The sequence below is a fragment of the Histomonas meleagridis genome (genome assembly GCF_020186115.1).
Source record: "Histomonas meleagridis strain 2922-C6/04-10x chromosome Unknown scaffold_168, whole genome shotgun sequence".
In the NCBI taxonomy this organism is placed as follows: domain Eukaryota; phylum Parabasalia; order Tritrichomonadida; family Dientamoebidae; genus Histomonas; species Histomonas meleagridis.
In genome coordinates this window covers 79,106-94,255 of record NW_027150930.1, presented here as the reverse complement: position 1 = coordinate 94,255, position 15,150 = coordinate 79,106, and the positions used below count along the sequence as shown (strand labels likewise).

At 28.1% G+C, this 15,150-nt stretch overlaps 4 protein-coding genes across 4 annotated transcripts; all 4 read left to right on the top strand.

Annotated features, from left to right (window-relative positions):
- Positions 1-3,520: 3,520 nt before the first annotated feature.
- Positions 3,521-4,057, top strand: GO595_010034 (CAMK family protein kinase; the record flags this gene model as incomplete). The annotated part of the gene is made up of 1 exon (XM_067912668.1): positions 3,521-4,057. The coding sequence occupies one exon, from the start codon at positions 3,521-3,523 to the stop codon at positions 4,055-4,057; it is 537 nt and encodes a 178-aa protein (XP_067769807.1).
- A 238-nt stretch (positions 4,058-4,295) lies between these two features.
- On the top strand, positions 4,296-5,414 carry GO595_010033 (CMGC family protein kinase; the record flags this gene model as incomplete). Its single annotated transcript, XM_067912667.1, has 1 exon — positions 4,296-5,414. The coding sequence occupies one exon, from the start codon at positions 4,296-4,298 to the stop codon at positions 5,412-5,414; it is 1,119 nt and encodes a 372-aa protein (XP_067769806.1).
- Positions 5,415-10,911: 5,497 nt separating this feature from the next.
- Positions 10,912-12,696, top strand: GO595_010032 (metallo-beta-lactamase superfamily protein; the record flags this gene model as incomplete). Its single annotated transcript, XM_067912666.1, has 1 exon — positions 10,912-12,696. One exon carries the CDS (start codon positions 10,912-10,914, stop codon positions 12,694-12,696), a length of 1,785 nt encoding a protein of 594 aa, XP_067769805.1.
- Positions 12,697-13,468: 772 nt separating this feature from the next.
- Positions 13,469-14,269, top strand: GO595_010031 (potassium/sodium hyperpolarization-activated cyclic nucleotide-gated channel 1; the record flags this gene model as incomplete). Its single annotated transcript, XM_067912665.1, has 1 exon — positions 13,469-14,269. One exon carries the CDS (start codon positions 13,469-13,471, stop codon positions 14,267-14,269), a length of 801 nt encoding a protein of 266 aa, XP_067769804.1.
- Positions 14,270-15,150: the final 881 nt, after the last annotated feature.

The window sequence follows — 15,150 nt, the reverse complement described above, 5'->3', positions numbered from 1 at the left end:
ACTTGCTGAAAGTGGATTAAAAGATAAAGAACTAATAAATTTTTTATTACTTTCAATTTTAAATATACTAGAAATACTTCCTGATTCAATAACAAAAGTACTTGATAAATATGTATCATGAAAAAAACTGGGAAGATATTTAAAACTTGAAGGAAATTTATAACGAAAACAACTACAAAAATATTTATCACTCGATAATTCAATATGAAAAGGTGTTTGTGGTGAAAGACGTGAATTTCGTCGAATATTTTTAAGATGTCTTGGTGAATAATCACCTGAAAAGTCAATTGAAAATGGATAAAATAAACGACTTGACAAATAATAATGTTCATTCTGAAATTTAAATTCTAAATAAGGTTTAGTCGGAAGTTGAAAGATTCGTGATTCTTCAAGATGTTTCGATATTCTTTTCCACATTTGGGGGACGTTTATACATTCGAACATACATTGTCAATTCCCATTTTTATATCAGTTTCTAAAAACTTTTGATTTAGCGTAAATTGACCTTTTTTTTTAGCTAGAAAGTCTTTTGGTTCTTAACTCACTTAGTGGAGAGTATCCATGGCTTAAACTAAAAAACATTCCATTAATAATAAATTAATTTATTATATTTGGATTTTTTAAAACTCAAAATGGTTATCAAAAAAAAAATACTTTTCAGAATACGAGAAAAACATTTATTCTTAATGATTTTTACAGAAAAGAAAAAACAAAATTTGAGCAAAATCTTCTTATAAAATTGAATCAAATTTAATCGTTATCTATTCAAACGGGAAGGTTTAAAACCCAGAAATTTATTTCCCATGTTGGCAGCTTTTATGCTCATTACATTACTCAAGAATATAATGTTAGGAGGGTACACTGAAGCAGATATAAGTTCCAAAAGCGTAAGCGACGCAATGACATTTCTACAAAATCAAAATATCCAAGAATTATTTCCAGGGGCAAGTGAAAATGCTGAAATAAAAGTCCTTAAGGCGCGCACACAGGTCGTTGCTGGTTTAAACATTGAACTTACCATTCTCGTTGGCAACCAACAATATATTGTGACAATCTACAACAGATTTGGTGACCTAAGAATTACGTCAGTAAAGCCGTCGAGTGATTAACTTTATTTTTTAATTTTTTGATTTGTTATTGCGATTTTTTGCAAGTATTTTTTTCCCCACTCAAAATTTAAATGGTTTACGTTAAAATGGGGAACAATGTTGTGATTCCTTCTGGTGGAAAATGGTATACAGAAACATTAAATAGTAAAAACGGGATAAAGTCTGTCAAAAACTTAAATACAGGTGTTTACATGCTCAATCTTGAAGCAAAGGATTTTAGCAATGAATTATTATTTATAAAAGCAATACAATTTGAATCAAACTTACACAACTGTAACCAAGACTCAAAGTTTTTTGAGAAATTGCAGAGCAGTAAAATTCCAGGCGTTTCACCATATAGAACCTTAACAGAATCATTTGATAAATCAGGTAAAAAGTATACAAGAGCATTTTTAATACGTAAAAAATATGGGTTTACTCTTCTTGATATTGCAGAATCTTTAAGTCCCCGAGAAAAATTATGGATAACATATCAATTAATACGAATTATTGGTGAACTTCATTCAAGAAACATAGCGCATTATGATTTCAAGCCGAGCAATGTTGCTATTGACTATAATAGCCAAGTTGTTCTTATTGATTTTGCCCCATTTAAACGAAACATTGATTCATCACAACCTTATCTCTATCTTCATTACTTTTCAGGAAACACTGATTCCAATTCCTTTTATTTATATCCTCTCCGTTATTTTGAGTTCAAACCAGAATCTATTGATTTCAAATCGTCTGATCTATTTAGCCTTGGTTGTGTTATTGCATTTATTTACCTCGATGGCTCACATCTTTTTGATGTTTTTACTGTTGCTGATTACATTCAAGATAATTCAGTTCTTGATTCAAAACTTCTTAAGATTGAAGATCCTGAAATCAAAAAACTTATCAAAGGTCTTCTTAGTCTTAATCCAAAAGAAAGCGAAAGAGCACTTAGAAATGCCACTTTTCCACGTGAGTTTGATTTAATGTACAAATCGTTTTACACGAAAAGTGACATATATAAACCTTCGAAAGTCAATTCTGCCGACAGTATTCTTTTTCTTAATTATTATGCATCCAAGATCACTAATAACACACATACTCCTGAACAACAAGTTGAATTTCTTCATTATCTTATGAAATTTTGTGGACATATTAATGTTGAAGATCGATTAACTAAACTTATACCAATTTTTTTAGAGTCACTTAATTATAATTCATCTGTTGTTAAAAGGGAATCACTTTCCATGATAGCTAATGTTCTTAAAACAGTTGATTCCATTTCTTCTGAAATTCTTGATTTTTTCTATTCCAAAATTAGTTATTTCATTAAAGAAAAATGTTCCACTGAAAATGATTTAATATCATTTGCTGAGTTTTTACCACAATTTGGTGTTGAGCTTCAACGTATATCACCAAAAGCATTTCCAATTCTTAGTAAATTAATATCATTTGTATTACATACACCAAATCATTCTAAAACGTTTGAATTTTTTGTCAATTCGTTAATGCTTCAACGAGAAAATTATGATTTTTTTGGTATGACGTGTATCTTTTTATTATCACAAACGCAAAATGATTTATGGATATTATCGCTTAAATATTTCATAAATTATTTTCGTAATGTTTTACATCCACTTTTATATTCTAATCAATCATATGATAATATTATTCCGACTGTTTTATATCGAATGAATCAATCGGATAAAATAACATTACTTAGTTTACAGTTATTTCATGTTTTGTTATCTAAAGGAGTAATTATTAGTGAATATTCATTTTGTATATATGAAAAGATTGTTAATGAAATAATGAATTTCGATTATAAAGAAATGAATCAACAAATTGATACTATTGTAAAACAAATAATGGTACATTTTAAACAAATGCAAAAACATAATTTTAGTGATTTATTTAATATCGATAAAAACTCATCAATGAATAAAATGAAATCAAATTCGAAAAACGATTTAAATAAAATTAATACACCAAAACTTAGTTTTACTATAACAAAAATTTCTCCTTTTTTCGTTTCATGTTATAAATCCGATTTTCCTATAAAATTAATATCTGGAAATTCGAAAACTTATATATACATAACACAAAATAAGCGAAATGTAATAAATTGTGGACAACTTCCTTCACGCGAAAATTTGGTTTCTCAAAAACTTTTCTCTTATGAGAACTTAAACGAAAGTATCATAAATTGTATTTCGATTCCTTCTTCTGATACTAAATATATTATAGCGACTGATGATAATTCTCTACATAAATTTGATATATCATCAAAGGCTACAATACTTATGTATCAGACTAAGTCTAGAATCAACGCATTAACTACAATCGATGCGAATAATATAATGTTTTGTACGAACAATGGAAATTTATACACTTATGACATCAGACAAAAACAACCTGCGTATAATATAAGCTTAGGAATGAGAAATACTTCTTGTTTATGCGCTTGGAAAAGTCGTCCAATGTTAGGCGTAGGATTTAGATTGGGATATACAATGATATTCGACCAACGAATGATGCTTCCGTTATACGCAAAGCAAACAGAGCCAACGATACAAATTTGCCCTTATTTATCCACACAACCGTTGGCATTTGCCGTTAACACTGGCACTTTTGTGCAACTCGAACGTTCTGGCGAGGAGACCGTTAAGATGATGATGGAGGGAGCAAAAATGTTACCATATGGAAATGAAGCATTCGTAGCTGTAAACTCTGATTGCGCTTTATTGATGGATGACGTGGAGAGGAAAAGAGCATTTTATTTACTTGATGGTGATAAAGAGGCAATGAGACCTGACGAATTAAAAGATGGTGAAATATTGGTTAAAACAAGGAAAAGAGGTGTGGCGCCTGTACATAGACATACTGGATTCGAGGTAATTTGTGCTGCGAAATGTGGAAATACATTTGCAAGTTGTGATGAATGCGGTTTTATTAACTTTTGGAGGTTGAATTAATTGTTTTGTAAATGTTTTGTTTGCGTTTTATAAGTTCAGAAAATCGAATTGTGAAATTATTTTTTTATATGAAAATTGTCGTTCCAATAACATATATTTCAAATTCGTTTTAAATGTTTATTATTATATATATTTTTCATTATTTCTCATTAAATTATTGTGGAATTATATCACTAAAATCCATTTGTGATGCGACTAATCTTTTGAATTAACTCGAATTCAAAAAGTGGCAATTGTCATGGCACAGCACTTCATCTCCAGCAATATCCCCGTTAATCCTCAGTGTTATGACAACGCAAATGGCGACCTGATTGTTTCCACGAATTACGTTATTGAAAGTCCCAGTGGTTCCAAGTATCAAATAATGCAAAAACTTGGAAGTGGTCAATTTGGTCATGTATATCAAGCCAATAACATTGGGGCTCCAATGGCTAATGCACCACAATCAGTAGCAATCAAAATCACAAAATCTCATTACAGATATCGTCAACAAGCTCAAAGCGAGATTCAAATTCTTAAGCGTATAATGGACAACACAACACCAGAAGAACAGTCAAGCATATCACGCCTCTATGAATGGTTTAATTACCATGATCATATTTGCATTGTTATGGAACTTCTATCTCTTAATCTGTATTCTGTCCTTGAATGCCGAAAATTCCATGGTCTTCGTCTTAGCCTAATCCAAAGTGTTGCTCGAAATCTCATAACAGTTCTTATTGCTCTTAAACGTTGTGAGATTATTCATTGCGACATTAAACCAGAAAATGTTGTTTTAGCCGATGGTTTTTCAGCTCAAGTCAAACTTATTGATTATGGAAGTTCACAATTTTCTTCACTTTCCAACCATTTTTATATCCAGTCTCGTTACTATCGAGCACCTGAAGTTATTTTAGAGCTTAGTTATTCATATCCAATTGATACATGGTCGTTTGGATGTTTACTATTTGAACTCTTTACTGGAATTCCATTATTTCCTGGCCAAGATGAGTACCAAATGCTTCTTTTCTTCATCAAATTTCGTGGGATGTTTCCAGAAATGATGTTGCAATCATCTCCACGATACACAGAGTTTTTCACGCCCGATGGCCAACTGAAAGAAGTCGACCAATACTATATGGAAAAGGATTTAGTCCCAATACCAATTCCACGAATATTCCAATACGATAACATAACCGAAATTGTATTGAATTATAAAAATGGAATCGGTAACACACAAGAAGAAAGAAAAGAAGAAAGAGCGAAAAGAATTATATTCATAGACTTCTTGGAGAAGATATTGGCGTTGGACCCGTTGGATAGATTACAGCCAGAAAATTTGGCGCAACATCCATTTGTGACGACGGATTTCTCATAGAAAATGTGCGTTGTTCTTTGTTTGGTTCTGTAAATAAAGTTTAAATATATTAATTTGTTTTGTCAAATGAAATACATCAATTAACGTTCTCTTTAATCCACCGTTAATTCTTATCGGCTTTTTTCGGATTACAGTTGGTGTTGGAATAAAAAATTATTTGAGTATTTTCAAGATAAGTAAGATTAATTATGATATATATTTGACATATCTATCTCACATTATTATCCAATATTTTAATACTATTTTTTCTTTGATATATTTTAATGATAGCAAAATATTTTAGTTTTTATTAAAATTTCATGTCACAACGATTCAAAGGCTATTTGGTCAGCACACTCAAAAAAGTTGCAACCAACTGAAATTTGGGTCAAATGTTTTTCATCTTCTTCCTGACTTGTTCAAGCTTTTTATTGGATTTAGAAAGGATATTATCATTTTTATCACGTAAAGGCACAATTACTACATTGTTTGATTTTAGTAATAAGACATATACAGAAGATGATATTGTAAATTTAGTTAATTCTTTCGCTAGCGATAGTCAAAACTTAATCCCTATATTCCTTACAAATCAGACACGAAATTCTTTAGCTTTTGCTGCAAGCATTTTGAAAGGCATGCCTTTAAATCTTGAAGAAATAATCGGTTTTCCAATACAAGGTTTAATCCCAGATATTTTTTATCCAATTTTCGTTGAGGTTCTTGATGGAGAAACAGAGAAATATGTGAAAGATATTTTGATTTATCTTTACAATAATTTCAACTCATTTAATCTTCAAGACTTTGTTGATTATGTATTACAATTTCATTTTCCTCTTGAAAACATTGGTAATTTGTTGATGCTTTTATCTGATAATAATTATACAATAAAACAGTTTAATACGGATTTAGGAATTCCCCAACAATCATTTGAGCAAATTGATTACTATGCATCTAAATTTACGAAACAATCTTTGATTAATTACCAAACATTTATGTTATTAACTCCATATTTCCCACAACTCATACAAAAATTCTTTAAGCCATTTGTTGAGTCCATGTGGTTTAAAGTTCAACTTGTTAGAGCTGATCTTGAATTCCGGAACATGACATTTCAAGATGATATGAACATTGCGCATTCTGAATTTTATGCTTTTACATCAATGCTTGACTTCTATAAAGAAGTATTTTTATTTTTCAACAAGTTCATACCAAATGAAAAGACTCAAATGGCCATTGAATCATTACTTTACATCCTAACAGACTCGTTCAATTTGAACTGTTACCTTGAAAAAGTTGGAATTCCGATAGGAGTTATAAAAACTTATTTAGGAAACATCACAAAAATAGTTAATGTTAATAATTCGATTAGTGACATTATAAGAATTATTTCAGATATGATACCAAACTCAACGATTTATCTCAATTATACCAATTTTGTTAAATCATTTGAAACATTATCAAATGATTTTAAAAATTTAAGTTCAGACATTAATATAATGTTTAGTAATTTTATGAATAATTCATTTGGTATTGTATTACCAATAACAGTTTCCGATGTATTAAAATTCTCACCATGTTTATTTTATTCATTTAATATGTTAACCAACAATTATTTAACAGAAATTTTTACATATTATTTTGATGACACGAAACAATTTCGCGAATTTTTAACATATTTAAAGATAAATGATGATATGTATAAAGAGATAAACATCAGTAAAATCAGTGAATCGATTCGTTCATTATTTAAAGAGAATTTTAATATAAATTTATTTGATGAAATATTAAATCAAATTTATAATTTAAGTATTAAATTAATTAATAAAATTAATGATTACATTGGTAATGAAACAGAATCAAAAATACGAAACATATTAAATATAACACAAAAAATTATTTTGAGGATACAACAAAATGAAAATTATACAATTTGTAATTTATTTGATGACATTAAATATAATTCATCAATACTATTAACAGCATTTAAAAACATATCAATTAAATTAAATGAAGGAAGTTCATTAAAAGGAATTGTTGAAAGTGTTGATCCCAATTTTTGGGATTTAAATAATTCATTTTATAATTTCTATTATTATTATAACTCTGATGAAATAATTGGATTACATAATCTTTATAACTTATTTATAGTTTCTAATGAAAGTTATTATAATTTTAGTGTATATAAACTTCATCAAATATTAAAAGAATTTGGTGATAAATATAAACAAACAATTATTAATGTTAATGCTAAATTAACAAAAATTTCTGAGTTACCATTAATTAATAATATTTCATTAAATATATCAACAATATGTAATAAATTCATTAATTTATTAAATGAAACACCAAATAATATATTAAAGAATTTCACTAATGGTATTATAAATATTAATAATTTCACAATGAATTTATATAATATATTAGAAAAAAGTTATAATAATGAAAATATTGGTATTACAGATTTAATAAAATTATTATTTAATAAAGAAATTCCAGAATATAAACATTACTTTAATATACCAATTGGATTTTTATTAGGTAAATTAACATTAAATGATTTAGTTCGAATGGATTCAATTAATTATACTGTTAATGAAGTTATAGATTTAATTCGTTCGTTTTCTAATGAAAATAATAATTTAATTCCAAACTTCGTTCAAGAAAAAGATCAACAAAACATTCAAAATGTTTTTAATATATTAACAAATGAAATTAATTTAATTGAAATTTTTAAACTTCCTGATATAAGTTCATATATATCACTCATTAAAATATTTATAAATCAATATGTTAATGATGATTTAACTCTTATTTTTAATTGGAATTCAGTAATAGTCAAAAATGTTATTAATTATATTGTTGAACATTTAAATAATATTAAAATTGTTAATATATTTTCTGAAATTGGAATTAATTTAAATGTTAATAATATAATAAATTTATTAAATATATTTATAAATAATAAATATACAATACCTAATTTCAATAATGATATTAATCTAAATAATATTTATTATGAACCAATCAAAACTTTATCGAATATATTTAATTCTACTTCATTAATTAATAAAGAATTAATTTTATATGTAATGAAATCAGGTTATTTAACCGAAGTTATAAATCAAGTTATTCAACCTTATATATCTCCAATACAACAAATTCTTCAAATTATATTAAAACTTTTAGATTTTAAAGAAGTTCCACCATTTTTACGTATTGAAAAGATCCAAACTAATTTAATAACTTTATTAAAATTTGTCTCAGGAATACTTCAATTATTTTCACCAGAAGTTATACCTGATTTAAACATAGTTATCAATATTTTAAGTGATAATTTAAATATGTATAATTTCCTTTATGAAAAATATAATATAACAAATGAAAAATCAAAACAAATTATAAATATATTATATTCATGTTTCGAAGATAATATTGATGAAGTATTTAATTTGGCTTCACAATATGATTTAATTAATATAACATTATATCAATTTATTAAAAATCAAATTTATGAATTTTGTAAATCATTTCCGAATGATTCATTAACAGATTTAATTGATAATATATTAAAAGAATTTGATATTAATATCAAAAGTAAAACAATTTTAGATAACATTTTAACATTTTTAATAGAAGACAAAGAATTTATATCAAATATTTATCTGTTTAAACAATTAAAATATTATTATGAAAATGATTTACCAATTAAACAATTGTTTAATGAAATTAATTGGAAGAAATGTTATGAAATATCTCAAATGATTAAAAAATTTGGATTTTTAGATATATTAAAAGAATTAAATTGGTTCAATTCATTTGATTCATTCATCAATTTGATTTCGAATATAATTAAAATGTTTTCACAACTTTTCAATAAAGAAAAACTTATAAAAATTAATTCGATTATAAATAAATTACAAAATCAATCAACAACATTATATGACATCTTTGAAATGATTCATTCTAATTCATCAATAATTATAAATATTTATATTAAATTAATTGAAGATATTAACTCAAATAATACATTAAAATATATAATAAATAATTTCGATGAAAGATTTTGGGATATAAATTATACATTTGAACAAATATTTTATAATAACATTTCATTTATTGAATTTTTAAACATATATAAAACTAATGAAAATCCATATTTATATAATATTAATAATATAACAAAAATATTTAATAATATATCAAATTATATAACTGAATTATATTTACAAAGTCCGACAAATTATATAATTAAAAATATTCCAAAAATCGAAAAAATTATTTCATTTATAAATAAAATTCAAAATGTTTTAGAATCAACTGAAATGTCAATTGAAAACGCATTTAATTATTTAACGAATTATATAATTAAAGATAACATTAAAGCAATTTCAATAACTATAAATAAAATTATTCATCAAATAGGTATTGGTATTACTGATGTATCAAATGTATTAAGTGGAGTTATATTATATAGACCAACTGATAATATTATTACAAAGAAATCAAAATATGAAATTAATACAATCGAAATAGCAAATGTTACAACAAAAACAATTCTTTCCATTAAAAATAATAATGATTATATACCAATTTACGTGAACAATTTGTTGATTAGAAGAAATGCTAAAGTTGAAACAATTAAAATTAATATAAATAATTCATTAGTTTTGGAACCTGCTTCAAGATTATCAACGAATGATAATATTAATATTTCGGATAATATTACAAATATGACATTAAAGATTTCGGATTCGGGTGCCCCGTTCATTGGTTTCGGTAATAAAGTTCAGAATCCAAGTCAATTGAATGTTATCGTTAACGCTTCTGGTATTGAATCAATTGAAAGTTATTTTGAAAACGGAATTCCGTTAATTTACGCATCAATAATTAATGTGGACAAATGGATAAATTGTTCAAACATTAAAACTATTAATGCAAACATAACAAATGAGTTGTTCTTTGTTGCTAGAAATAATACTATTGTTTTAACTTCATGTTTAGAACCAATGTCTTCTGAAGTAGAATCAATGTCTGAAGAAATTTCTTCCGATTATTCATATGACGACGAAGGAAATACTAAATCTTTAGGCGTTGGGGAAATTATTGGCATTGTAATCGCTGCTGTTGTTGTATTAGCAATAATTATTGTAATCACGATTATATTAGTAAGAAAAAGAAAAAGGAAAGATATAGATAAAGTCCATATAGAGAAATTAAATGAAGATATCTTTGGTGAATGAAACCGATTTTTTTTTGAATAAATATGTTATATTAATTTTTGCGAAATTTTAACTTAATATGGATATTTTAAACAAATGTTTTGTTTTGGATGATGTAACTATTAGAGTTTCTCATTCCATTGGCTGAGAAAAAGGCAAAATTTTCACACAAAAAGATTCGTTATATCGTAGCTAAAATCATAACTTTACTCAATAGAAAAATTCAATTGATACGGTTATGACAGCTTGAATTCACAGCAAAATCTCCAAAATTTTGGAGATGTGGCCAAGACATTTTCATGAAAGTTGAGTTGATTATTGTATCAGGTCAATCACAAGATTCACATCCTTGCGTTGTTTTAAGGTATGAAGAAATGGACTTTCTAATTGGGATTCCAGAAGAATTCCAAAGGTTAATCAAACTTAAACCTTTTAAATTAACAAAGACAAAACGCTTAATTCCAACGTATGTAAACCCTCAACAAATAAGTGGTTTGATTGAACTCATTCAAGAACTTAATCCGCGTGGTGTTGATTCAAGTATCAACGAAGAATTAAGTTCTATTCTTCCAAAACAACTTGGAAAGCATCTTTCTGTTTTAGATCTTAAAAATTATCAAGATGACGTTTTTAATCAAATGCCATCAGGACTCAAATTCAAAAGGATTGAACTTAAAAACAGTTTTTGTTTTACAGTTCAATTTCCAAATGCACCAGGTGCTTTTGATGTTAAAAAAGCTAAAGAACTTGGCGTTCCATCAGGTCCTCTTTTCAGAAAATTGAAAAATGGAGAATCAATAACTTTAGAAAATGGACAAATCATAACATCTGATATGGTTGTTGGACCTGAAATCCAAATAGATCGTATCATTGTTATTGATTGCCAAGAAATAAGCGATATTAACGATCTTCCAGATCTATCAGAATTTTCAATTGCAATTCATTTCACTCCAGACGAAATACTATACAATCCAGATTATATAAGTAAGTTTGCTGGAATTAAAAATAACCTTTGCTTCCCAAAGACAGGCGATGTTTTGTTCGAAAGCTCATTTAACCTTTACGAAAAAGTGCTTCAAAAATCAAACGGTCACATGCAACCGCTGGCCATGGAGCACCCCAAACCGCCACCGGACGGTTTTATAGGGTGTACCCCAAAATCAACATTTAAGATCTTTCCTAAAAAGGATTATGGAATAAAAATTCCACCAATTAAGTATAAGCCATTCATCCCCGAACAAGTTATACCTCCTGTAACTACATTTAGTGTAACTGTTCTTGGGACTGGATCTGGTTATTTATACCCACATCGAGCTAATTCTTCTCATCTGATTCAAACACCCTCTGGATTCATACTGCTTGACTGTGGTCCAGGAACTCTTTCTCAGATTCAGCGCAAATTTGGTTTTTCAGGAGCAATTGAAGTTCTCAAAAATCTGAACTGCATTTGGATTTCACATTATCATTCCGATCATGTATTTGGTCTTATTGGCCTTCTATTTGATCGTGTTAAGTATACAAACAAGCAGATTCCATTAATGTGTCCGATCAATTTATCGAAATATGTCAAATCTAATGAAAGTTTTTACGGAAATGACTTCTTTAAAGTAAACATTATCCAGCGTACAAACAATCCCGTTCAAGTTGGAGATGCAACGATTCAATCATGTGAAGTTTTACACGTCCCAGACTCAATGGCATGCCTCATCACGGTCGGAGGGAAACGGATAGTGTACAGCGGTGACAGAAACCCTCTTCACAGAGAGATGGAAAGATCATTTGGAAATTGCGATTTTCTTATCCATGAAGCAACATTCAAAGACGAGGACTACGTTTCGGAGGAAGAAGAGGCGCTAAGGCACACAACAATCGAACAAGCAATCGAATCTGCAAAAATGATGAATGCAAAATACGTTTTGTTGGTTCACTCATCTCAAAGATATACTGACGGAGATCTCATAGTGAAAGAGAAAAACGCATTTTTCCCAGTTGATTTCACAACAATCAATTTTGATACAATCGAAAATGATTTCCAAATCATTAAAAATGCAACAGAAGAACAATACTGTGACGAACCAACGTGACTATAAATGAAAACATGGATTTTTGTAATAAATTATTATTTAACAAATGTTTGAATTTGAAATTGAATAATGTTCAGTTTTAAAACTTATATTATTAAATATATGTGCCTACAGCCACGATATCTGAGTATAATTTATAATAAGTAAAAATGCCTTACATGAACATTTTGGTATTTTTAAGAATTCCTTAAACATGTTAATTTTTATCAACAAAGTTTGTGACACAAACAAGATATCTTGGTTATACAAAATTTGGTTGCGGAAATTTATTCTTTTAAAACAAGCGAGAAGGACAAAGAATATTATTTTTTATATATATTCATTATATATATTTTTTAAAAAATTAAATACATAATATTTTTTGTTCGTCTATAGAAAAATTGAGAAAGACTGGCAAATGTCAGCGGTTATCCAGATTGTGATCAAGATCATCATAATGTGATGCGCTGGTTCGAATCACGTTGCATATTTATATGGACAAAAAGTACCCTCTCAAGGACTTGTATTAAAGTCTCATTGGCTATTCTTGAAAAGCCCACCTAAATCCCAGAAAAGTCCTCACCGCCATTTTGCACAACACCAATTTCGTTTTCGAGCACAAATTATACATTCAAAAAGTTGTTTATATTCAGAAAAATTCTTCTTTTTGTGCAACAACAAGAACCCTTCCCTGTGTAACCGTTTTGGAATTCGTAAAGCATTCAAATTCCAATACAAAAATTTAGGGCTAAAAATGATCGAGGAAAAGCCGACTGATGAGCAACTTAGCAACATGCAACCTGCTTTTTTCGACCTTCTCTCGAAAGAGGACCAGGCCTCATATACACAACTACGATTAGAATTGACATCCTCAAACACGAAATTCAAAAGATATCAACGTATCAAATCACTTCAAGACGCTCTTGCCATGATCCGCAATTTTTGCATCAGAGGAGATAATGGCGATAGCTGCCGTTGCCTTGTTTGCGGCGTTTGTTGGATGGGATGGGATATTGCTATTAACACACGGCAATTACGCCTCCTTGTTAACAAATGCAAGTCATCTATCAATGGTTCTCTTGCCAAAATGGGGTATAGTACTGCACCTATAAAAGGCGATGCATCAGCTCCATTTCTTGAAGCAATTCCAATACTTAAAGGCAATTTTACAGAGCAGCGGATGTGGACCGTTCGAAGGAAACTTGTTTCTTCCCCAATTCCCATGGCAAATCCAGGGCTCATGTCACCATATCAAATATTCCAGCCGAATCTCTTCGTATCTCCACAACCATTTGCAATGGGTGCTCCATATCAAGGTCAAAAACCACTGAAATCAGAAATTTCTGTGGTATTTGGCGTTAATGAATCTCCACCAGAAGTTCAAGCCAAAACGCAAAATGCAGACAATGGTCCAATGTACGAAATGGAAATATCACAAACAGGCACTGGACATGATGGAGAATCAGAATGCTTCTTCGATGAAGAAGTTGATTTGTTCGATGATCCTTGTTGTTGCTGTCCTCTTTCATGGGCTCACGAAAAAGAAAACGAAGAGGAAAACATAATTTCGTTTGAATCACAACTGAGTGTGTAACTTTTTATCGATGAATTTTTGAAAGGATAACCGAAAATAACCGCGGTATCTTATGAAAAGTGACGTTTGGTGCTCTTTGTGTTTAACTTTTTTTTGTTTGGAGAAAATTGTGTTGCAAACTTTACACTTTAAAAGTTGTTCGAAGAATTTTTATTTATTATAAACAAATGATTTACATTTTACTTTGTGGTATTTTTATTAAGTAATGAGAAAAAAAAAAAAAAAATAAAAATAATTTTAACATTTTACTAAAAATGTATTATAGAGGCGTTACAAATTTTTGTTCTTTGAAATCGACTGCAAATGGATCTTCATCGATATCTTTTAATGTTGATGTTCCTGCGAAACTATTAAATTCTTTCGCTTGATAATCATAATCTTCAACGACTTCTTCCTCTTTAACTTTCTTAAAATGTATGAAATAAACACTAATGATAATAATTATAATAATTATAACAACTACAGCTGATGCAATTCCTATAATGATACCAATATTAATTTGTCCTTGTTTTTGAATGTTCGTAATGATTTGTTGTTCATAAACAAAGTAAAAATTCGAATAAACTTCTTGAAATGTAGTAAATTGTATAATAGTATAATTATAAAATATGAATTTTGTGTTTGTATATGTTAAAGAAGAGTTTAACATTGATAATATATAAGAATCTGAGAAATATGTATTATCGAATGTTATCGATTGTGTAATTGCAATTGTTTTTGTTGCTGTTCTTATATAAGTTATTGTAATTGTATATGTAATTTCTTCAATTTCTTCATTTAATGATTTTGTTGGTGTTGGATATTCTACTTCAATTCGTATTAATGTTTCTTGATATGATATTTGATATGAATTTGATGTGATATAAGAATTAATATATGTT